We start from the raw sequence: 26366 nt of genomic DNA, 5'->3' as shown, positions 1-26366 counted from the left end.
ATAAGGGATTTCTAAATTTTCCTTTCATTACCCCCAAAATGTTTCCTCTCTTATAATGTAAAATTCCATTTAAAACTTGAAGGCAAGCTTTAATCTCATTTTAGTTACAGAGGTACACTCTGAACTTAATTCAATGAGCTTGTCTATGCTCAAACGCACACCACTTCACTCAAGTAGTATTTAAAATTATTTTAAGGGCACACTTTCTGTAAGTCCATACTTCCACATAGGCATACTTGAAAGAATTTATATCTGGAACTAAATTTGATAATCAATTGTACTTCAGCATATTTAGTTAAAGTGACAACAGCTTTTGCGTAAAGACAAAAGAGGCATAATGTTGGAGCAGTTCTTAGAGGTGATCTGACTTCAGCTGTTTTGGAATGTAATAACAACCAGTTGCAAAAAATAATAATAAAAAAATACTGCTCAATTTCTCTACAGGATTAAAGTTCAACTACAGCCAGGAGGAGTTTAAGTGAATCAAATTTTTCCACACAAAAACCACAGGCAATTCCTGCAAGAGCACCACTGCGTCAAGAGACACCACTAGCTTCATTTCACAGTTTCCTGTAAGAAAGGGGGAAAAAGAAGTATCTCCTTCCAGCTTCCTCCCTAGTTCTTACTATCAGCTGTACCTGCAGAACAGCCCCAGAGTGTCAACATCAAGTATATCTCATTCCTTTAGTTCATTAAGGCAGGTCAAAAAACAAACAAACAAATAAATGCTGCGTTGAGGCAGCATTAATTTCAATAGTACCATCCAGCCACCATTAAGAAGACAGAATCCTCCTGATTTTGACCCACTCTTTAAGCCCCAGAGAGCAACTTCCAGTCTTCTAAGAATGAAATGACAATGCAGCAAAGAAACCTGTTCTCAACTCTGATAAATCAAATCAGGACTCTCTTCAGAAGCAGGTTCACCATTTACAACGGAAGCGTGCACTTTCCCCCTGTAAAGACCTTCTTTATACTCATGAACAAGAAGCTACAGTAAATTAGGACAGGAATGCAAATTTTAAACCCAGCAACACTCCAAATTTAGGAAAACTGGCAAGCTGGTCACATTCCAGCTCTGAAAACCTACAGCCTACGAATTCTACAAAAAAATCTACAAGAAAACCCTACAACCTAAGAATTCTAATGATGCTGATCAATTCCAAATTACCAAATACATATTTGACATGCATTTTATTACTAGATACTATCGAAATATCTCATATTAGTTTTGAACAGACTTTAACTGCATTATTTTAAAGTTTAAGATTAAAATAACTTATCAACATGACTCTAATGTAAGATGCATATTATTTAAGATAGACTAGACTCTGAGAAGTACAGAAAGTGAGCATACTATACCTGATAGTAATCTCTGCTTCATCCCATTGGACCTTGGCAGATGTACTGCCTTCCTTCACTACTCCAAGTAAAGTAGCATGACGTCCTGTTTGCTTGTGTACACATCGACCTCCAACTCTAAGACCAGCATCAACTCCGCCAATTACTGCTAGAACAGGCCACACTTCCACACACAGCATCTTCAGCTGAAGTTCTGAAAGGTCAGCTAGACCATGCCTACTATGCTTGCTTTTCTCCTCCTCTTTATTTTCTTTCTCCTCTCTCACCTCATTCTCTTCTCTACTTTGAATTGAGCGACTTTTCTTCAGTTTTTGACCTGCTTCTTTAAGACATGTTTTGATTTTATTCAGTCTTTCCATCATTTTTTTATTGATGCAGTGTGTCCAACGGTCTGTGCGATGAAGGATACGAATGAGTTGGATAGTGGCTTCTGCCAGCACTGCAGCAACAGGACTACAGATGGGGTCACCAGGTAGCAAATCTCTCGGTGTACCACGCATCTGCATATCACAGATTTTCACCTAAGTGTTCAAAGAGAGCAGTTTAAAGTTATCTTCTCAAATTACCTACACAGGAAGCTATTTTAACATGTGAGTCTCCTGATCAATAAAAAAATTACTGGCTGAGGCTTTTTTTTTTCTTAGGCTCTCTAGGAATTTCACTTTAACAGTGATCAAAACCTGCACCCCTATAAAGATACTGAAACTTCAACATTTCATGCTTCCCCACATTAAATTCCTAATACTATATTAACTCTGATTTCTGGGGATTGCGATTTTATGTGTAGAACTTAAAGTCTCTAAATCAACTTGGAGTAGTAACATACACTCTAATTTCACAATAGATTGCACAATGTAGGAATTCATGAAGAGTCTAGGTAGTGCACAAGTAATGTAGTGTTATATATGCCTTAAAACAAAATGAATCATCAGTTACATTCTCAGTACTTCTCAACTACCAACAATTCCCATTTATCCCCAAAAAATCCTTTACATCCACATGACACAGTCTAGGGAAAGCACAAACTTACAACCAATGCAGATGAACATTTATATTACCTTTTCTCCTGGATTACTGCTATAGAACATAACACAAGGGTATAACTCTGCTGCATCTACATCTTCAAAAGCTAGTTTTGGCTCCTAGATAAAACAAACAAAACCAAACAACACCTTAACAAGTAAAAACATGACAAAGTTATAGTTTTAAGTACTGAAACTATCACTTGTCTTAACCATTATGCTTAGCTTTATATAAAATATCTGTGACAATTACTGCTGGAAAAAAGAAAAAAAAAAAGAAAAGAAATGATTAATGTTAAATACCTCTCCATTTTTACCAAAGGAAATAGTTCTTGCTTCCATATCTAATACACATGTGATGAAATCCCCTTGTGTAAAGCTGGACAGAGTCAAAGTTTGTTCTCCATTGTGATAAAGGTTACCACTATAGGCTCTGTATAGCCACATATCTGAGGTAGTGCGATGGTTAAAATCATGTACTGGCCAACGAGAAACTCCTACACATGTGCCTTCATTGCCTCGATTCTCTTTCACAATGTAGAACTAGAAGGCAATTAAAAAGAAAAGTCAGAATATACATTGTAAAAGAACAAAGCCATGGCAATTTACTTTATATGTATTTATGTATACTTTTAACCATTTTACTCATAAGCATTTAATAAATGAAAAATTTTAATACGCTAAAAATCGCATTCCATCTTTAAAAGTACATGGTGTACAAAGTTAGTCATTAGTTAGTCATTAAAATTTAACCTAGTAGTAATGATGAAAACTGTATGTAAATACACACAAGAATTTATGATTTTTCTGACTCAAAACTCACACCTTGAAGCTGGCATGCCAGTAATAAATGTATTACGGAAATAAACCAGCTTCACTCCTCACATTCACAGCAAGTGGTTTACATAGATTCAGGTAAAAGCAGAAGTGTTATGCTCAGAAATGCTACTAACTTGGACTACAACTGTGTATTTATCTGTATTTCTGAATAAATCACTTCAAATGATGTAATTAAAGGCTGGTCATGTCAGACAGGCTGATGTGCCTTTTTGAAAGACAGAATATTTTCTAAATTATTTCCCTAAAGAAAAAAAAAATAAATCAAAATCTACATAACTGAGTAGATTAACTATTGCAAGTCAATCTTATCTGTACTAACTATAGATCTGAGGAACACGTACCAACACCTCTACAAATATTCAGTGCATATTCACAGCCTCCAACCTGCATACTGAAATATCAGCTGAAAATTTGCTCCCAACAGCAATGTTCAAAAGCAGCCTCAATCTCTTCTCGTTGGATTGAAAACGTCACTTATTCAAGAATGTTTTCACAAGAGAAAAATCATAGTTAGCTGTTGTTTATAAATTACAGTATATTTCCAAAATAAGAAGAGAAGTAAGAGAAGAGAAGAAATAAACTTAGGCAACCTACCTTCCACTGGTAACACCCAGAAGTGACTCCAGTGGATGCTAATCCATATCCTTTACCTCCACTGCCGTGAGTCAGAATCTGCCCATTCTCCACTATGCAGCATTGAGCTTTCTCAGGGTCAAAGGACACTTCCTGTATAGGAAGATTCTCATCTTCATCTTCAGACTCTCCTTGCTTCTATCAGAAATAGGACAAAATATCTGGAGTAAATGTAACTCGGTTGTACTCAGTCAAAAGAGCAGGTAAAAGCATCATTACCTGTAGTTTCATTTCTTGTTCTTTCTCCTTTATTTGAATTGCATGTTTTGCCTGAGCTATTGGAGTCTCCCACATGCAGTCAGACAGAAGCAAGAATAATCGTTCAACAACCTGGCATATTAGAATATAAATCAGATCATTGCAAATCCAAGATAAGGATAACAAATAGAATGATATTGTTTTATTTTGCTTTGTCAAAATGAATGTCAAAATATTTAGTGTGCTTAGAAAAACAAATATCTACACGCAGTTTCATCTGATTTGGATTCTAAGCAAACCTATGAAACATTTAAAACTTTAACAAGACTTTCTGAAGAAACACATGTAAAAGTTAATAGCAAATTATAAAGACCTGAGCCATTTGATCATCTTCAACGCCAGATTCACAAGCAGGTAATACAGCTTCTAGTACATGAAGTGCAAGAAGTCTAGTCCTCAAATTGCCAACCAAGGGAACTCCTGAAGGTAGAACAGTATGTTATGTTAATAATCTAGAACTGACTTTGGCATCGGGCACGCACCTATGGAACGATCTGCATGATACCAATGCAAGTTTCCGAAGTGTGACTTGTGTACATCTACAGGATTTAGTTTTAGGTGTTTACTGTGTAACACAGATGTTCTAACAGGACCTGATTTTAGGAACTGCACTAGAGGAACGCGGATAACTATTCAGCACATTTTGAAAAGATCATACCTGAGCAACACTTCTGAGAAGCAATATTAAGAAGTACTTCTGTCCACTTTGGAGATGCCATTTTTGATTGAATTGCCTTTGAAGACACAACTCGACGTAGGAAAACAAGAAAGTCTCCCAAGTGCAATTCAGCTGCATGTTGCTTTCGGAGGGCAGCTAGGAAATTAATTGAAAGTTTCATTTATACTCCTACAGTACTGCGAATAGCCTATTTTTAAAGTCAAAATAGAAAAAAAATTAAAATTAAAGCAGACATTTGTAGTTGAGTTTGGGGAATTTTTCTTTTTTTTTTTTTTGTGAGTAGGGTGGAATAGAACAGAGTAGATACAATTGATATTGGTAGGCTACACTATGTGGACTAACAAGCATTTGGAAAAAGACAGCGTTACTCAAATATCACATGGTATACTAAGAACACAAGTACTTTGGTAAACTAAGATTATAAACAACTTTACAGGAAATTACTGTATATATCTCACCAAAAGCATGCAGTAAAAGAGATTAAAGAACTACACTTCAGTATTTGCAAGCTCTACATATTTAATGTAAGTTGCTTGGCTATGTTTTGAATGTAGCCATCTGAAGCCTACCGAAGACTTGAACAGATGACAAAAATATTAGCAGTCCTTGTTACATGCAACAAACTGATCCATAAGTAAAAATGTAATGATCAGTTATTGCATTTTTAAGTAACTCTGTAGCATGAAACATAGCTACTGCCTTCTGAGTTTTACTGTACCCTGGACAGCATGCATCAAAAGACCCACAGCCAGCAAATTGAGGGTGGTGATTCTCCCCTTCCACTCTGCTCTGTTGAGACCCCATCTGCAGCACTGACTTCAGTTCTGGAGCCCCCCACATAAGCAGGACGTGGACCTGCTGGACCAACTCCAGAGGAGACCATGGGGATGCTCAGAGGACTGGAGCACCTCTCCTATGAAAACAAGCTCAGCGAGTTGGGATTGTTCAGCCTGGAGAAGAGAAGGCTCTGCTGAGACCTTAGAGCAGGCTTCCAGCACCTAAAGAGGGCCTACAGGAAAGCTGGGGAAGGATTCTTTGTCAGCGAGTGCAGTGATAGGACAGGGGGTAACAGCTTTAAACTGAAAGGGGGTAGACTTAGATTAGATATAAGGAAGAAATTCTTTCCTATGAGGGTGGTGAGGCATTGGCACAGGTTGCCCAGCTGTGGATGCCCCATCCCTGGAAATGTTCAAGACCAGGCTGGATGGGGTTTAGTCAGCCTGAGCTGGTGGAAGGTGTCTCTGCCCATGGCAAGGGGTTGGCTAGGTGATCTTTATAGTCCCTTCCAACCCAAACCATCCTATCTGTCAATGATTCTATGGTTTTTGTTACCTGTGGGGGTTTTGATGCAAAACTATACTTCCTCATGCTCCAATTCATATTCTAAGGGAGTTACCTTAACAAGCAGATGTTTGTGGAAAGAGAAGACCTTTTACTCTAGCTTCTTTGTGAACTAATTTCTTACGAATTATCTTAAAAATTCATCAGTCATCTAATTATTTAGAAGCAAAGACAGCTGTAAACACAACCAAAAGCATACATATACCTATAACTAAGATATGCTTAAACATTTCTTCAGGCATATAATTTCCACAGAAATTCAAAATATTAATTAAAGGACTGCAAATTATGGGAGGACTTTGAGATTTCAGAAGATCTCTTCTTGCAAATTTTTGAATTTTTGACAGGGTATGGTCAACCTTTTCCCATCAAGTCAAAGCACAAAACTCTTCACTATACAATGCAAATGCGGCAGCTTCCTGAATTACGTTTTATTTCTTTGTAGTTTAAAATGTAGATAATTGAATTCCTATGACTGTACTTTGAAAAACAGTACTACCATTTTTGGAGGAAAATAGTATTCTCCTTCTAATTACAAATTAGATGGAGTAGTTCTTATTCTCTACTTACTCCTACCTTCAAATTGATTTATATATCACATGCATATAAATCTAATCTGAGCACAAAATTATTTGATGATTTTTTAATCTATTTTACAGAGCTAAGAATGATCCAACAATAATCAATACAGTAGAGTGTGTGAGGGCATCAGCATTTAGTGGTCTATTATGTTGTCTGGTATTTCAAAACTGTAAAAGAAATGATGCAAAATAATTACCTCTGAAGTCTCTCTTTTCATTCTCCCCATTTGAATCTGTCTTTTTTGATTCTACTTCATGTTCCTCACCTTCCCCTTCTCCAAAGGAAGCCATAAGCATCACACCAGCTTGTGATAACAAGTTCTTCAGCTGACTGCATAATAAATCCAGCAAAGACTGGACGACCTTCGGGCTCAGTTTGTCAGCATAGGTTCTATACACACACAATAAATAAATATAAGAGTATTTGAGAGTTGATTAGAGGAACAATAATATAAAGACACAACTATAAACTCAGTGCAAATGAAAACTGGGGTTAAACCAGTGCTAATTTTAATTCATTCTACTGCAGCAGGTTACTTTGCCACAAGTTCTGCAGATTACTCTTATTTGAACCTTGCTTTTAAGACACTTAAAACCTGTGGAGTTAAACTTAGAGTCAAAAGACACCTTTCCAGTTTTTCCATGAGAAAAAAAAAGGAATATGTAGTTCATTAAATGTGGAATTCCATTCCAACTTTAAAATTGAGGGTGTTTTTTTCTGTTTGTCTTATGTAACAGATGTGACAGGTAAATTCACAGCTTTGTATGAACACTGAAAGTAAGGTGCACCTACTCTATATTAAATCAGAGTCATGCTCCAAACAAACTTCAAGTCTTTCACTGTTGATAAAATTTTGGATCTTGTTCCCTGGTCTAACATATTTCTCAGAATATTGCTTTGTGTTCTGAAAAAAAACACAATGCACTGTTCTGAAGAACACCTACGAGATTATTGTTGGTATTACTTTTTGTATAAATGAATATTACACAGCAACAGAAAGCCTAATATCATCATCTGAATGGACCTATATGAAGTCATACTTGAAAAAGGGGGAATAGCACAATGTTTGGAGATCATAAAGCTCCCATGTAGTTCTAATTATCCTAGTCCAAACTCATCACCTACAATTTAAAAATACTTATCAGTCTAATCTTCATCTTCCTTATGAATAATGCAACTACACTTTTTTTTTCCCCTTCGCTTCTATGTTTCTGAACATTACTTCCTATCCTAAAGAAAACTCACGCAAAAGAAGAGTTGCTTTTAAAGGATGCTGAAAAGACAGAAGATCACATTTTTTGAAAGCAAGGGAGCATTCAATACTCACCCTGTGGTGATTGCAAGGATCTGAAGTAGTCTTGTACTGGCTACTTTCAAGGCTGTGCTGAGTTGAGAAATACCAGTTTTGGGCAGCAACTGGAGTGGTTGTCCTAGCATGGTGTCTGTGCCACACAACTGGGATAGCACATTCAGCAAACCAGTGGAAATGGCCAAGGAGACATCAACGGGCTGATAGTGTACACTCAGAGCAAAGACTGTTACCAGCAGAAGACGCTGTTGTGCTTCTAAAGATTATATATTAAAAAAAAAAGTTGTTTTTAATTAATAAGCTCTTCAGAGTAAGAATACTAAGACAAAACAGAGTTGCCATTATCACACATTTTGAGGTAGTCTTTCTTATGTACCGTCATAATATCCCCTCCTTTAACTCAACGCACTCTCTGCCATGGTTGTCCAAAGAAAAATATTGTTCAGATCTAGTTTGTGATATAAATGTTCTGACGCTAAATCTCAAAATGAGACCAGATTCTTCTCTCCAAGGTAAGTATAACGTAGGTAAAATATGCAATTTTCTGCTTGCACATCAGGTAGATTCAAGAAATTTATTTTGATTCCATTTAATTGTAAGTGAAACCAATGAAATAATTCAGGTAACCATGACCATCAGGCATTATCATCAAACTATTCTGTACTGAAGCTCTCAGACAATACAAATGCACAAAGAGTTGCAGAATTCCAACCTTCTCTCAAGAACAGAAACACATAGCAATATCGTGGTAAAGGTGCTTTCAAAACATGCAACATGCTCTGTTCATTTGTTTTTGGTTTAAAGAAAGTGCACCCAAATAAAAGATAAAGGTTTGGAGTTTAATCTCTTCTCAAAACTGCTCATTCCTGGAAAACTTAAAATAAAATAATATAAAAAAAAACACAAAAAACTGTAAGGTGCAAAAGAAACATGCGACTGGAAAATTGTAGTGTGTGGCTTACAGGAATAGAAAGGTTTATAACACTTTAAAACCCTAAAAAGGGCTGACACTTGAATAAAGGTAAGACAAAAAGGTTTTAAATCCCCCCTCTCTTCAGAAAAGAAGCTGTCAGACAGATACTGCATCCATGAGTTCTGGCCACTCATATCAATGTCTTCTTTGTTAAACTTATAAGCTGTTGTACTGTATATTAGAGGACATATTTTACAAATCTGATCTTCACTTACCTATGTGATGCTTATTAGCTTGCAGTGCTCTTTCTAATGTAGCAGACAATTGCTGGTAAATTTTGTGCACAGCCACCTGGATTTCAATCTGAATACTTCTCTTAGCTGCTCTGATACCATCCTGAGTCAAACAAATAAATACTGTAAGCACTGATAACATTTTTATCATCCACTGAAACAGCAAAAAAAAAAACATCAAAATACACACCTGGTAGTGATGCAGTCGTACACTCTCTCCTTTGGCACCTGCATGTCCTACAGTACCCAAACCGAAGCAACCAGCAAGAAACTGTAGTCTAACAGAAGTAAGCAATGAAGACGACTGAAATCCTGTCCCTTGATGACTTCCCATTAATGGCACACTTCCTTTTTCCTCCATCCCTGATAGAAGCACTAAGATCTGATGAAGCGCTTCTAGACGAAGCTGAAAGCAAAGGCAGTCAAAAGGCAGTATTAAAAAGGAAGCTTCCTGAGAAATCCGATCATCTTCAACTATGAGCAAGAGTGATCGATGTAGCTGTTTCCTTTGACAGTATCCGTGATTTTGATAAATCTTAAGACTAAAAGCACATTTTTACAGACAGAATCTGGATAATGTTAAAAGAAATCCATAAAATCTGTAATATATGGAAAAATAAGAAAAGTTATTAAATTGAAACTTACCTCAGCCCTCAGCTGCTGCTGCTCCATTGCAATTATTGATGCCTGCGGACTGGTGGACATGCTTTCCTCTGGTTCCTTAAATCCTGGAGAGTTTCCCACATCTCCACTTACAAAGCTGACAACATTTTCAATCAAAGTATGAACTCCAAGAGATCTTGAGAGGTCAAAATCGGACTCAACAAATGAGTAGGAGGAAGTGTACAACCAATCTCTGCTGTGTTTTAGTCGAGCCCATGAGTCACTTAAAGGTTCCACTTGACTGTGTATCGCTCCTAAACATATATACAATGAAGTCTCATAAATTTCAAATCAATAAGTAACAAGTAACAATTCTGACAGCAGGTAAAGACTGAACTGCTGCTATTCATACAGGTGAAAAATGGATATTCATGATTAATTATACCATGCATTAAGCAACTTAGAGCAAAACACTTGATTTAAATTTACAGCAATTGCCCTAAAGGAAAAGCTGTATTTCTTTTAATTAAGTTAAGCAGTATTGCAACACGCTGCCGAGTGAGAAAACAAAAAGACAGAAGCCACTCGAACTGCTCAGCTTAAAGCTAGACCAAGGAATAAAAATGCTTTGCAGCTAAATGAGAAAACAGTAAAGAAAAGATCTGCTACAAAAGAAGTTGTGCGCTTCGTAGATGTATTTTAAAGTCTAATCCTAAAATGAGTGTTTTTGTTTTGTTTTGTTTTAATCATGTTATTATATATTTTATAGATTAGAAAAAGCATAATGTTATTTTTTGATTAAATATTTGCAGTATTCTTGAGTGCAGAAGGGCAAGTAAATCAACCAAAACTTTCATTTTAGACTAACAGAACATTTACTTTCTAACGATTTATGATAAATAGATTCATGTATATTAAATTGCTCTCTGTGGTATGTATTAAACTCTATCTTAGCCATTTGCCGATTTCATATCTCTATTTTCAAGTATTTCCTGTTACACCAGCATGTCATTACACTACCTGAAACTTTACCTTCACTAATTAATGTACTTCTTCAAATGAGCATCAGTCAATCTGTGGCACTGGGATTTATTTATCATCGTATACTTCATCTCACCTCCAAAAACATTTAGCTAGAACTGCATCTCTGGCTCAAATGAGTGTAATGACATTGAAGTCATACCTTCACCAACAATTAACTGATCTGTATCAGTTAAATATATATATGTATCAACAAAAAAGTTGGTATTTTATTACTTTTGTAATTGATGTTAGCTGAGTTGGATCTAGTTAGTCTGACCTACAAGAGGTCAGACCCTGGCTCAAAAGACCTTTCCATTTGTACAGAAAGGGAGTGTCTGGAGACCTATAGAGAAACCTTAAGAAAGTTTAAATTCACTTTAAAAGTCTATTTTGAATTATCTTAAATAATCTACATAGAATTTTGCAATATTAGTGTCTCTTGTGCCCAAGAAACTACAGATATTGTCTGGAGAAACACAATCCATTCACAGTACTCACACAAACTTAGGACAACATTCCTACCAACCATTCCCCACCATTTTTTTCCTGAGACAAGCCAAAAGGCCACTCTTCTGTATCACAATCTGCACTTTCCCACAATTTACACATCCTAAATACTGTGAAATTTTGCTTTTCCTTTGTAAATTAGTTAGCTGACCTCCACGAAGCTGACAAAAAATTTTCTGGCAGGGATATGAATTATGAAAACCTCTTCACATCCCATTACCTTTTCTGTGAATAGTGTTTACGTGCATTTGTATGGCATTCCTTACGCTTGCTACTAAGCAAGATTGCAATGGCTTCAGAAAGAAGCATCACAGTACTTAGGTCAAATATGACCTAATAAGATAATTGACCAAAAATATAAGGACAAAAATTTATTTTGAATTATGCAGAGATATTAAAACATTAATTTTAAACACTATTTTTTCAAAGTTGAATATAACTTCTACATTTCTGCTGGTTTATTCTACACAGTAATATTACCTGGCTTAAAAAGAACCATCAACTTTGTCTTGTTTAAATATGAGAGAATTTACAGAAACTCTGTTACTCAGTTTTACAACTTGTACCTGATATCTGTATTTAAAACATAAGTAAAGATAAATATGGCCTTACCCTAATTTTAATATTAATTCATATAGTAATTGTTTTAAAACTCTCTGTTAAAAGCTAAGTTACATGTATATGCTGAAGTGGCAGCTAAGAAACATGAAATATAAGGGACATCATAAATGGGTTCTAAATAATTTGGTTTCACCAGAGAAGGAGTTTCCTAGCATATGCATGGTGAAGAGAGTCCAGGGGAGAGAAAAATTGAAACCTCAGGTTTCCTACAGTAAGCATAAGCCAAATCAGTACCAAGTATACCAAATGCTGCGTATATACCAACAACTATTTCACAAGTCTTCAGTCTAAGCTCTTCAGTCTTTCTTCCACAGCAGGAGAGGTTAAAGCCTTCCAAAGTGATGATAGCTTCCTTCTCCTCAACCTGTCCTATACTGTACCATGCCACTAATAAGCACAGCACAGAATCCAAGGATTTGTAATGAAGCACAAAACAATTCTGATGCCTTAAACCATAACCTTCAGGAGATACCCTTTCAAGTATTAACAGAACATCAGAAGACAATTTAGTTTTGATAGTCAACAAACGAACTAATAAGATCACCCATCTATGTATTAATAGAAAACTAAACTATTTCACATTTGAAAGAAGATTAGGTCTTAGCAAATCACTTCTAGTATTAATTGCAAAAATATTTAGATGTAAAAACAATTTTAAATTGTTTCAAATTAGGATAGGAGTTCAAGAATTAAGAGTTACAGGCTAAATGTAAAACAAGTGAAGACATAACTGAAAATTTAAAGATTAAAAACAAAGAATGTCAGAAGACAAAGTATATGCTTAGACTTCAGAATTAAAACATTTAAGAATTAGGGCCAATCTAAAACAAACTTCCTTTTTCTTGAAGATGTTAAGTATCAACAAAAGAATCAAAGTATGCTTGTGTATTAGCTTAGCTAGATTCTGTGCAATATCCATTACACAGAACTGATTGCAGCTTAGGACTTCTATAAGCCTTTACAATCACATGAACAGAGTTACGTATAAGAATAATCTTTAAGCTTACAGTAAAAACAAAACAAACCAAAAAAGTTTACTTGTCCTTATAAGCCAGCTTGTAAAAATGAGTTTTCTAAATGAATGTGGCACAGCTGCAATACACACTTCATAAAACATAAAACATGTAGGGAAGCTATAGAGAAAAAAAATAAACATGCCATCAGGTACTTGCTTGAAGCTCTTCTTTTTTCTGGGGCTCAACTGGCCAAAAAGGAGTAAATACACTACACCACACAAGAATCAGAAGACAAAAGCACACATTTGAAACAGAAGACAATATATTCATATCTCTTCCTCATTTTATACTGACTTAGACTTAAATGACCATTCTCATCTCAATCAATATCTCTATACATCAAGCAGCAAAGTTAGAAAAAAAAAAAAGAAGATTTATTCCCGTTTTTAATTAGTATACTCTACGTGACAGACTTTCTAAATTTTCTGCCATCTCTGCAGGGAAAAAAAAAGCATTCCTTTTAACACAGGTACACACATACACCAATACATTTATGTCCCTCACTCAAAATTATCTTCAGTTTCAACTTCAAAACACAGAACTCAAATCAATATAGATACGCCATTACATTTCAATTTAATTTAGATATAATCTAAGTTGTTGCTTTTTTAGTCACTCTGTTGTGTTAGTAAAGTCCTACAGTACACACAGGCATGCTGGAATTGACTGAATTAACATTTAAATGAAGACTGGCCGACTAGCAATTATCTGTCCGTAAATAAGTTTGTGATTGCACTGCTGAAAATGCATTCTTTACTACTAGATATTTAATGCAATGTACAGTATCCTACAGGTGCAACATTTTGAGGCATGCTCTCTGGGTCTGCAAAACTGAAGAAGATAAATCTAGGCAATGAAAAAGAAAGCAAAAGGGCTTACATATCAGGGGAAAATATTTATGTGGTCATCACCCCTTACGGAAAAAGTTTTCATAGAATCACAGAATCATAGAATATCCTGAGTTGGAAGGGACCCTTAAGGACTCTTTTTTTTTGAAAAAGAGATTTTTATTTTGCAGGAATAGAAATAAAAGTTTACTGATTTGGATCTAACTGAATAGCAGCAAGGAATAAGGTACTCAGAGGATCATCAGGCTGAAGTAGAAATGTGTCTCATTTCTGAACAGATACAATAAATGGAGAAAGCAATTAGATTAAAGATTGGACTGAGTGGCTAATATGTTAACTGAGTAAAAAGACCCAAAGACAATGCTTTCCTTTCACACTCAGCTGCAAGACCACAGGAACAACTTACAGTATTTTTTTTAATGTTGGCTTTCTATATTGCGATTTATGAATATGAACAGCTTTTATACCATAAAAAAAAATCAGACCAATAGTGAGATTAGGTTACTGAGGAAAAGTGATCTGAATTTTGAATAACAAGTTGCTGAATTCAATAAACAAATTATAAAGTAAGTCAACCTACTTCAGAGAAAATTACTTTCACACCTGTACAAAAAAAAAATCACTCACCAATACCCTACACACAGTGCATTTTTTTCCACGCTTTGCAAGGACGTACTCTACACAGGCTGCTGATTGCACTGCAGGAAAGTAGGAAAGGGAAGACAGAGAAAGACACCCATTCACACATTCAGCTTTTCTGAGAGCTGAAAAATTTGATCCATCTAGTCTTGACACGGTTTCCCATAGGATCCTACTGGACAAAATGTCCAGTATACAACTTGACAAAAACATCATACAATGGGTGAGCAATGAAGGGCAGGGCTCAAAGGGTTGTGGTAAATGGGGCCACATCAGGCTGGCGGACGGTCACTAGTGGGGTCCCTCAAGGCTCCATTTTAGGGCCAGTCTTCTTTAATGTTTTTATAAACGATTTGGATGTAGGACTAGAAGGTGTTCTGAGCAAATCTGCCAATGACACCAAACTTGGAGGAGTTGTGGACTCGGATGAGGGTGGAAATGCCTTGCAGAGAGATCTGGACAGATTGAAGAGCTGGGCGATCACCAACCACATGAAAATTAACAAAAGCAAGTGCCGGGTCCTGCACCTGGCATGGGGCAACCCTGGCTTTACATACAGACTGGGTGACAAGACACTGGAGAGCAGCCCTGCAGAGAGGGATCTGGGGGTTGTGGTTGACTGCAAGTTGAATATGAGCCAGCAGTGTGCCCTGGCAGCCTTATCCTGGGGTGCATCAAGACGGCATCGCCAGTCGGTTGAGGGAGGTGACTGTCCCGCTCTGCTCTGCGCTTGTGTGGCGTCACCTCGAGCACCATGTGCAGTTCTGGGCACCACAGTACAAGAAGGACATTAAACTGTTGGAGAGTGTCCCCAGGAGGGCGACAGAGATGGTGAAGGGCCTAGAGGGGAAGACGTATGAGGAGTGGCTGAGGGCACTGAGCCTGTTCAGCCTGGAAATGAGGAGGCTGAGGGGGGACCTCATCGCAGTCTACAACTTCCTCGCAAGGAGGAGTGGAGAGGCAGGTGACCTATTCTCTGTAAACACCAGTGACAGAACCTGTGGGAACGGTGTTAAGCTGAGGCAGGGGAAGTTTAGGCTGGACATCAGGAAGAGGTTCTTCACCGAAAGGGTGGTCGCACACTGTAACAGGCTCCCCAGGGACGTAGTCACTGCAACAAGCCTGTCTGAATTTAAGAAGTGATTGGACTGTGCACTTAGGCACACTGTCTAAACTTTTGGGTAGACCTATGTGGTGCCAGGAGTTGGACTTGATGATCCTTATGGGTCCCTTCCAACTCAGGATATTCTGATTCCATCAATACCTTAGTAACTGACTAAAATTGCCACCTATAGTAACAAAATAAGAATATCAAAACGATTTATTCTCTGATGGTTACATATGGGATTGATTTGCTCCTAGAGGAAAACAAAGGTAATAACTATCTCAAGTCTCCCTTTTAAGATTTGATTGGCCTGAATATACTTGGGACATGACTACTCCCAACTGGAACTGGGAAAGTAATCATCAATTCCTATCCATTTGAACAATTTTCTAGCATTTCAACTTAAAATTGTTTAATATTCCAAGTACGTGGCAAGATTTCTTCTTGTCTTCTTTGGCAGTTATCAAGAGGGAATTTTCCTGAAGATAGTATATTGTTTGATGTCAAACAGGTGTCAATAGCACCAACAGGGCAAGGCAGTGCTTCCACAATTAACCTTTAAAAGAAACATGAATGTCTACAACTAATGGCACATTTCGAAAGGTTCACAGTGATTAGTAGCTAGTACTCAGATGAAAAGGACCCTACAGCAGGCTGATGAACCCCAGAGAACAAAAGCAGTTGGATCTTGGAAATTTTATCATCTTCTTCCTACTTACCACCATTATGTAGCAAGCAGTGTGGTTAAATTCTAGTAAACTTGTTAAGAAGTGTCCATACACTGAAGAAATTTGTTTTAGGAAAAATCACCTTCGAAGTCTCCAGAATAGCACAGCTTACAGGAAAATGTATTCACCATTTAATGGTGATGGAAGGAAATTTCTCCAGAAAAAAAAAATATCCTATCCAATTAGCTCTGCTTGTCAACCTCCTTCACACAAGTTTGTGGTTTGAAGGAATAAATGTATTTCAAAGGACTGCTACAAACTACAATCAGACTTATTCTCAAAACCAGATGTAAAAGGAAACACAATTGACTTTGTTTCCCTTTAAATTACTTCATAAATTTAATCTGAAAAAAAATAAGAAGTGCTTCCTGTGGTTCTTTAAGATGCCACTTCTTTCCCACCTAACTGTGCCAACTCAACATTTGTTCCAACAACAGTTCGAGAACTTCAGCCTTTAGTTCCTTAAAGCAATAACGGTTACTTCTGTTTTGTAGAAATAGAGATGAGAAAACATGGGAGGCCTTGCTTTATGTTAACTGTAATTTGAGAAGCATTTCCCATATGTACTTCTGCTGTAATTCATGATTATCTTCTGCATCCAAATTAGACATTTCCTCAACCATCCATATGGCATGCATGTTTCCCTTCTCCCATTTTCCTCATTAGGATTTATTAGCATAAACACCTTCCACATCCTCTGTTCAAAAGCAGATCATATGCAGAATGAGCACAAGACACGAAATTGCACATGGAAAGAACATCTAAAAATAAAAAATAAAAAAAAAGCACTTGTTTCTCACAAAAATGTTGAAAATGTATAAATGTCTAAGCTGGAGAGCATCTTGAGGAGCAATGCAACAGCATTCTATGGGTCTCTCCTTCTACAGTTGTTTACCTACGAAAAATGGAAGACTAGGCTTCTTTTAATATTTCAATGCTTAAGAAATACAGCAAATTCAAATAGCTCATTCTTATGGAACTCTTTTGCCAGCAAACTGGGATGGAGCACAGCATAAAGACAACATGCTGTGAAAATTTACATTTCCCCCATTCCTCAAGCTGAGGTAACAGTGAATATGATGTCCCCTTTGTCAGTGTATATAAAAGTATATCACAAGAATAAAGATGAAACTGGAGGGGTTTTACCAATCAAAATATCCTTGATATGCACTGCAGAACCTCTAGAACTTCAGAGTGCTGACTATATTATAAGGAGTAAGGAGTGGACAATACAAAATGTCTTCAAGTTATGCCTTGAACAAACACTAGGACATGCTTGCACTGTACAAGACCAACTAGGATTCCCAAAACCAAACATCTGATAAGAAATTAAGGACGTTAAATAGCACAACACTGAATAGTTTTTCTGCTTGATCAAACAGATCTTTGAAGATCTTTTTCTGACCTTAATGTAAGTATCAGGAATGTTTTCCAGTAAACGGAAGCAGTGTTCACTGGATGAGTCTGGTATTGGGTATCAACCAAAATGGGCATATATACCTTCCAGGGTGAGTGAAAAGTTTTCACTGTTGTATGTTGACAAACCTCCAGTTGTTAAAGCCAGACTAAAAATCTTTAGGTATGATGGATGGGACAACAAAGTAAGTCCTCCAGAAGAAGACAACAGGTAGCAGTACATATTCAGTTTCAAAGCAGGCTATCTGAGCTTCTTTAAATTCTGGATAGACCAACTGCCCTTACCCCCATTTCTCCTTTGTGTTGCAAACTTGGTACAGAACCTTCCTGTGTTATAAGAAGCTTCTATACAACGGTATGCTGATAAAGTCTATTCTTGCATTGCTCCCTATCTCCTGGAACCCATGACCCAACAACCTCCTCAGTCTAATCAACAGTTCAGGAACCATAACCTGTACAATACACCACGTCTCAGACCTAACTCGAGATGATTTCCTGGATTACTTTTAGGATATAGAGGAAAGAGAGTACAGAGTCTGTATCAGTTCTCTAACAGCAAAGCTAAAAATGGTGGCTTCAAAGAGTATGTTGGAGATCTGGGTGCTGACAGAGACTCTACCAGATCTCCTAACACTGAGAACACTAACATACATCATGCTGTCACACTGTGAACAGCTCTATGAAATTTGTTTGTTGAATGGGTTCAACTGAGTATATGTATACAAGGAATTCCTTTCCGTATTACTAAATTAAAGCATAATGAGTGTTGCCACTGATAGCGTGATTTAGGATTCCAAAAGACTTTTAGAAGAAAGCTACCTCTCAGTACTCTGCTTAATGATGAAGGCCATTAAACCAGAACTCTTAAGTTACCTAACAGCATTCAGGCTTACATAATTAAAGCACACCCTAACTCAACCTAATTCCTGTTAACCTTTTAGCAAGGATGTAACAAATACCACGGAACAGACATAATTTGCCATTCTAGCAATGACTCTGCATCATCCAGAGTGAAGCAGGACTTTTTGATCCCTGTGTAAACATGCATCCTTTGTTCTGTCTACTGCTACCTGAGAAGCAGCTAATGTAGATTCCCCAAAACGAAGGCTAAAAATCTGATTTATATGGGAGTAATGGGAGAAGCGGTTGCCTGGTTCTGTAGGTGTGCTGGTGTTGAGATGATGTACAAATTATGCAGTACTTTCTAGATAACAGTTCTCAATGTTAAAGCACATTTTAAGGTATATTATCAACGTTAGCACAAGAATGTATCATTCAACTTGATACTGAAATTCTCTGCCATTTTTTTTTCTTAAAGTTAAGAGTGAAAACAGAGTGAGAATTCTTAATTCATTTGAAATCACCGAAATCCTCACTTGCTTCAGAAGAGAGCTGCAATTCTAGAAACTAGAAGAAATGGTTATAACCTAGGAAACATTACAACCAAGCTACAAAGCAGTCAATGTTAGCACAACAAATACAAGGTAAGAATTCCATACAACATCATTTTTAAATACTCAGTTTTAACTTCCTGTCATTAATGTACTGTATTTAACTGCAAACATATTTTAACTTAAGAAATATTAATGTATTTACTCTGATCAATATTCTTTAGGTAAATTGATATTGATAAAACTTACCCCTCTTTCTGTGTGATGACACCAAATCCAAATCAACATTTCGTCTTCCACTCTAGAGTAAAAAAATAATAAAAAACTCATTCCCTTAAGTGAACATACGTGGTGCATAATATTAGAGTGTTTAAAATACAAATCCCCCTCAAAAATAAGAAAACGAACAGAGCTGTAATAATTTAAATTGCTGTTTTACCACCTTTACTTTCTCTTAATAGCAGTTACTAGTTAACAGTAATTGGCAGAGACCCCTGTACTGAAACATAATACTAATAATAATGAATAAATGACAAATGTTTAACATGTATTTCCCACCTAGAAAATGTACCAATAATCTCCAAGGCATATAATGCTATTTTACTCACCAGTGAATAACCTTCTTCATCTGATTCTGGCTGAGATAAATCAGATTCACTTCTTGACTTAATCAGTCTATAGTTTGAGTTTGCATGGATTGAGCGACTCTCTGCAGTAAGACTTTCACTCCTGCCTCAGATGTACCAATGAAAAAAAAACACAAAGAAAATACTTGTATTAGCCAAAAGTAAGTTGACAGGCAAATTCAGCAGATACCACAGTTTTATTTGAGAGAACACTATCATGGAACAATACAAAAATACATCAAAGAGGAAAAAAATGGTCTGATGTTTTTGGTTATGCTTATAAATTTATTAATAAATTTTGTTACTTCTTGCCACCCTTATTGGTCAACTGAATGAACGCTAACTTCGAATGACTGATCATTACATACACTATACATAAGCATTTCTGAACTAAGAGGACACGAAAACAGAGAAAGTGGGTGAAAAAGCACCAAACTTATATTAAAAAAAAAAAAAAAAACTGAAAAAATGCATCCTAAAGTTGATATCCACAGATGAAAGCCACTTTGACAATGAGAGAGACAATTTATGCTTTAGGGACCAGACTTCCCAAAGGAGGCAAAAAGAATAAAAGGGTACTGAATAGCTATAATCTTACTCTGAACTCTTCATCACTACCTTCATATTAAATAAAACTGGAAATGTCACAGCAACAAAGTTTCTCCACACTAGAAGTTTAAGTAGACTGAGAAGTTCACTAGGAGCACTAGCTACCAAGGACTGTATCCAAATTTAATAATTTCTATGTTATATTCTAACACACACACACAGAGATTTGTGAAATAAAAAGTTTACATGGACCGAGTTTAGAGAAAAGTTCTGTTACCAAGAAGATCTTGGTTTATGGAGTATTTATATGTTCTGAACTATACACTTCTCAAATCTAATGAATTATCTGGCTTTATTTTGTTACTCTTCCACACCTAACAACACTGTCTTGCACATGCCAAGATATTAGGAATACTAAAATTAATCACAAATGACTATTTTTTCATAATAAGCTTTGGCTCTTTTTTTTTTTTAAACATATACAATGTTTTTAGACATTACAATACAAGACATAGCTTATGGTTCAGGAAAAAATAGAGCATCTAAACACATGAATAATTTTTAGGAAATATAATGAATTTTCCCAATTACATAAAATTATCTGTACACCAGATGATCTGGACTTAATTACTATTCATCAATAAGCTCAACTACGAAAAATAATATGGTCCAAAAAAAAAAAAAACACAAAAAACTCTTAATTGAGTAAATGTGGACAAAGAAAACTGAGAAAAAGACACTGATCCCAAAACTACCACCACTACCAGCAGCAAAAAAACCCACACCAAACCATAAGCACTGCTCCATTTTTTCTAAGAATCCACAAAGGAAAACAGAGGTTATTTTGATCTGAAAAGGAAACAGAAGAGTTAAATATTTATGTATTCAGTGAACCACACCTCGTCATGAGTCCAATACTCTCAGGAGCAGTAGAGGGAGGCTGCTGTAACTGCCCATCCTCCCTTCGTTTCTGGAGTTCCTCGATAACAGGGCTCACTCCTAGGATCAACAAGGCACATCTGTGGATCACAGAGTTGCATGCAGCAGTATACACATCTTGACCTTCAGTCAGATCAGTGCTGATTCTTCGCTCCTGCTGAGACTGAGGAGGTTGATCATCAAGTCTAGTCCCTGTCCCAGTGTTCATCCTATCTCGATCCCGACTGCGAGCTACTTCACGGGCTGATAGGAAACATTGAAATATTTCTGTAACATGCAACACAAAAAGAAGGTCTTAACTTCTAGACAAAATTACACAGAACAAAATATTCATCTATAGCTGAAGCTATAAATGCCCCATTATGAAAAGCAACAGCTATTTTTCGAACATTAAAAGAATGCAATAATACAAAGCTATAAGAGTAGTCACACAAACAGCTTAAATAAAGCATTTACACAATGTTAAGCTTAAAATGAAGGGGACAATATGATTTGACAGAACACTAAACACACTTTTAATGTCTTACTGCAATCCAACTGCTACGTGGATATTATCAAAGAGAAAGAGATTATTTCATGGTAGCCTTTTAGCAGACATATAAAGCAATGCATCTGTAAATCTGTGTTCCAGAGAACAGCACCTCTGTAATTCAATACTGAAACAGTTTAATGCTGTTATTAGCTTTGATTAGTACAATGAAGATGCTACCAAAATTGTCAGCCTTCACTTAATTCTTCCTTAATTCTGCTGTTGTCTTACACAGATTCTTCTAGAGAAGTGGTATGAGAGATTGCATCATCTCTGTCCAAAGAACTGAAGTTCTCTTGATTTAATCATTTTAATTTTAAACATTCAGCTTCCCTTTGGAAAGTTAAAGATAATTCCAAACACCTTCTCCATTGGTGTTAATAGCTAGAAGCAGCAAGAAATCAAAGACGGGAACTGATCAGCTTCCCTCAGGAAAAAGCAGCAAAAACATTGGATGTGCTGAGCAGGTAATGTGTACAAATCATAAAGGATATGATGCCATGCTCTTCAACCACATCATGCACTTTCAGGAAAGTCTACTACATTGTGGATATGATGACACATGATAAGGAAACTAAAGGTGTTACATATTTTGGTGTGAAAAGATCCCCAAGAGGAATATGGGAGTCCTAACAAGGAATATAAGCACTGCCACCGAAATAGGCAGTGACAGCAAAGGCCGGCAAGAGATATACATTCTAACAGTATCTAGAGGAACAGTGTTTGGAAGAGAAAAATAAATAAATTTATGGAAAATATTCCATGACAGACATTTTTATAGGTTATATATACATTCCACTTTAATCTTCCAGTGCTAACACAACTTCTGTCTTTGAGAACAGTCTTTGGGCAACAACAGAAAAACACCTGAGTGTGACTGGATGCTGCCTCACTAAAACTGGAAGAATTAACTACCTCACTGACTCTAATTACAAGTCCAAGTCAGCATAACAACAACAATTTGTGAAGTTCACCTTTTTTGGTCTTTTTTTTTTCTGAAGAATTGAGCTTTTTTATTTTTGATTTTTTAGAAAACCCATGGGAAACTATTGTAAATGTTACAGCTATTAAACTTTGACTAAAACCTCAATGTTTTTAATAAATTCAAGATACTCAAGGATACAAATGAATTCCATCCAGTCAGTCGTCCACTGTTACAAACAGCAATTTTTTTTCCAAACTTCAGAACATTACTCTTCAAAGTTTATGATGTGCAAGATTAACACATACAAATGCAGCAATAAATCCTATATATAAATACTGACCTAAAGACTTCTCTGACCCAAAAAAAGCACTACTTCATTTTATAAAAACTTCTAACAATGTTTACACAGAAAAATTCTACTTTGAGATAAAAATTATATTGTCCTTCCAAAGCATATTACACTCTTGATATACACAACTAGTACTTACTACCAGCTGTCATAACTTCATGTTCTCTTTCCTCTTCTTCGTCCTCCTGTTCTGGGTGTCCTTCTTCTCTGTCACGTTCTGCCTGCTCCTCCATTTCTGCTTCTTCATCAATTGTACGAGTAAAAGAATGCTCTTGAGTATCAATGTCAGCAGATTCTTGGTTATCTAACATCTTGATTAAAAAAATAAAGATCTACAGTGAGTTAATTCTCACCAAAATAAAAGCTGAATATCAAAGTAGATAGGAAAAAAAACTTCTTTACTGCCATGTCAAAAAGATATTTGTGATACTATGTGAACAGCTATTTATATTCAAAACTGTAAATACTTAAGTTGGGAAATCTAAATTTCCTCTAATGACTTGTATTCAGACTCTTTGTAGAAAAATCTCTCCTTGTACGACTTACTTGGACTTGACTGTCAAACTTTGATACTTCAACATTGAAAAGCGTTAGCAAACATATGCTGTTACCTCATAAAATATTCTCCCTTCAAAAAGGACAGGTATGATAAAACTTACTTTGATGGCCAGAATTGTGTTATAACATTTTTTATTTAAATTAATACCCAGTATGTTCCTTTTTTTTTTCTTAACAGTCCTGAATTCATAGAATCCTTCCTTTTATTTCAAAATTAAAAGATGCAACACCCCAAGATAAAATGCAATAGAAAGGCAGTAATCTTAGAACTGTAATTTAAAAACTCTTTTTGATTTAAGGGAGATAGCCAAGCTAGAAATTTAAATCCAAACTACTGTCCCAGCCAACTATCCTACACATGAAAGAGACAAGCAGCTGTAATTAAGAGGGTGTGTATCATGCAAATGCGAAACAGCTATTTTTCACAAAAGTCTTAAATATGAGATCTTTCTGATGCAACTCACCTACTACATGCCTTTAGATTTACTCTGCTGCATTTGCACAACAAGCTTGAGGATTTCTAGAAGGAATGGAACTTACCACACATGCACAGTACTTTACTGTGAGCATACACAACAGCTACAGCATGAACATGAAGCAGCAGATTTACTACCTGTGTAAAATGACCACCCTGTGTATGCTTGGTGAGCCAGAGAACCACCAGACTTAAAGTGTTCATACTATCCTGTGTACCCACTCTACACCCAATACTTTTAGAAGTGCTGAATCTATTGCAAACACGTTAAACCCCTACCATGAAAGGTCGGATGAAGATACAAATGTCATCTCAGAATTAAAGGGAAGAAACGGACCTATGTTATTTTAAAAAGTTTCAGTAATGCTTTATAAAACAGCTAAAAAGCCTCATAATCTTGATGCCACATAAGAACCTCCTTGATCAAAAGCATCCCACTTGTAAATAGCAATTAAAAATCCTAACAGAGAAGCCTAATCCTAGTTTAAGGACTATCTTGTAATGCCTAACCGTCCTCAGCATCAAGTAATTCAATGAACACTTTCAGCATCAGTTCTGACCAGGCTTAGTGAAGTGATTCAGACACTGCCATCATACCAGGCACTGTATATTTAATTTGAAAAATCCTCAAAGTTTTTTTTGTTTGTTTGTTTGTTTGTTTTTTAACAAGGCAGAACAAAAAACCCTTCAACAAATTAAACTAATATTTGAACATCTTCACCTATGTACTGAATTCATCTGCTACTGAGGTATTATGTAGTATTTTCTTAACACTCAGGTATAGCCTGAATAACTGACAAGAGATTTACAGTCTTACCCATCTGTCTCTTGATGATGATCTAGTCTGGATAAGTTCCATGTTCTTGCAAGCAAGCAAGCGACTCCGAACTTTATAAACACAACGGTACACTTCTGCCAAGGCTTTGCCAGGCTGGTACCTACTAAAAAGACCAAAAAATGAAAAAAATTGCACTAATTTTCTTTGAAAACTTGAAATTGAGCTTTTAAAGGCAGCTTTAAGTTACTTGCCTGCTCTCCCCACAGGCTTGACTAAGTAAACTTGTATGTTTCAGAAGAGCTGCAAGAACAAATCTGGACACAGTATCCAGGAGTGATTCATTACTTAAAGTTGCAGTATCCCAATCTGAAAATAGAAAGGATTCATCAAAACCGGCTACTGATTCCAACAGATAAATTTTAATCGACTATGTATGAAAATATTCACCAGTCTAAAACTTCTCATTTACAAGTGGATTTAATGTTTAAGAAATAAGTTTAGCATCAACTATTCATAAATGCAATGCTTCAGAGACAAATATGTTTTGATCTGCTCAAGATGGTCACGTCTAGTAGTCAGCCAAGTGAGGGTGCACAGACTGGCCAGCCAGGAACTCAGCTCAGAAGACCTGATCTAGGTTGCACCCTCTGTTTTGGCAAGGTTACACAACTGGAGCTCTTTCCTTTATCCAGCCACTGAGTTGCAAGGAGCTCCTTTAGGAACATGCAGTATTTGAGATCTTCTGCTCTCTTAGAAGCTGTTGAATTCAGATTCAAAAATTATTTTGCAGACTCACTTATGATGAAAATGTATCTGTATCACCGTAAGTACATACTTTAACAGACCTTAAGCACAAGCTTCACTGCTGATATCAACAAGAGATATTTTCAGGTCTCAAATTTAAGGTTCCTTCAATATTTTCAGAAACTGACATTCTGATTTCAAAGTAATTTTTCCCCACTTTAAAAAAGGACCATAGGAAAATAATATTGTTCCACTATAAAATAACAGAACTCCCAAGCAAAACTCCACAAGGCCCCATACTTTTTCCTGCAGGGGAACATATCTTCATAACATTATTTTTCTTCTTAAGTATTATTTATGAATCCTTGAAAACTGCTTTAGAAATCATAAAAAACTACCTAGTGATTTAAGTATAAAGTTTAGTCTAACATACCTGATCCTCAGTGAGTTCCATCACCTTGCATTTGATGCTACACTAGCCGTCACCATACAACTCTCAGTCAACTTGCAATTTAAACTGAGCAGAACCACAACAGCTTTTAGAACACCCAATTCGAAAATTAAAATAATACATATTAGCTCATTCGTCTCAGATTTTTTCAACTACACAACAGTTTTTTGTTTGTTTGTTTTTTTTAACTATTATTCCTAATTCCATGGAATTCTAAAACAGAATTCTCTGTATTGCTCTCAACAGGAACACAATACCATTTTCTGTCTTCTTAATCTGGCCTAGCTTGGCCAAAGCTACAGAAGATCATCTCTGGC

At 36.2% G+C, this 26366-nt stretch overlaps 1 protein-coding gene across 12 annotated transcripts in view; it reads right to left on the bottom strand.

The window, feature by feature from the left end:
* HERC1 (HECT and RLD domain containing E3 ubiquitin protein ligase family member 1) overlaps positions 1-26366 on the bottom strand; it is a 102965-nt gene that overhangs the window by 38262 nt on the left and 38337 nt on the right. For 6 of the 12 annotated variants that reach the window (XM_068695641.1, XM_068695642.1, XM_068695653.1 and 3 more), the window contains exons 20-37: positions 25106-25220; positions 24894-25017; positions 23183-23354; positions 21201-21507; positions 19735-19855; positions 19376-19427; positions 9875-10146; positions 9420-9635; positions 9212-9332; positions 8042-8279; positions 6911-7104; positions 4771-4926; positions 4426-4532; positions 4074-4184; positions 3816-3992; positions 2685-2924; positions 2418-2501; positions 1360-1880 (exon numbers count right to left, since the gene is read on the bottom strand). In XM_068695641.1, coding sequence (XP_068551742.1) covers positions 1360-1880; positions 2418-2501; positions 2685-2924; positions 3816-3992; positions 4074-4184; positions 4426-4532; positions 4771-4926; positions 6911-7104; positions 8042-8279; positions 9212-9332; positions 9420-9635; positions 9875-10146; positions 19376-19427; positions 19735-19855; positions 21201-21507; positions 23183-23354; positions 24894-25017; positions 25106-25220 — 3328 coding nt within the window. The remainder of the gene's footprint in view (positions 1-1359; positions 1881-2417; positions 2502-2684; positions 2925-3815; positions 3993-4073; positions 4185-4425; positions 4533-4770; positions 4927-6910; positions 7105-8041; positions 8280-9211; positions 9333-9419; positions 9636-9874; positions 10147-19375; positions 19428-19734; positions 19856-21200; positions 21508-23182; positions 23355-24893; positions 25018-25105; positions 25221-26366) is intronic. The other 6 variants (XM_068695643.1, XM_068695650.1, XM_068695652.1 and 3 more) reach the window with 3 other exon arrangements.

This window comes from Anas acuta, chromosome 12 (assembly GCF_963932015.1).
Source record: "Anas acuta chromosome 12, bAnaAcu1.1, whole genome shotgun sequence".
Taxonomy (NCBI): domain Eukaryota; kingdom Metazoa; phylum Chordata; class Aves; order Anseriformes; family Anatidae; genus Anas; species Anas acuta.
The sequence above is the reverse complement of the archived record's forward strand: the minus strand, read 5'-3'. Positions and strand labels throughout refer to the sequence as shown.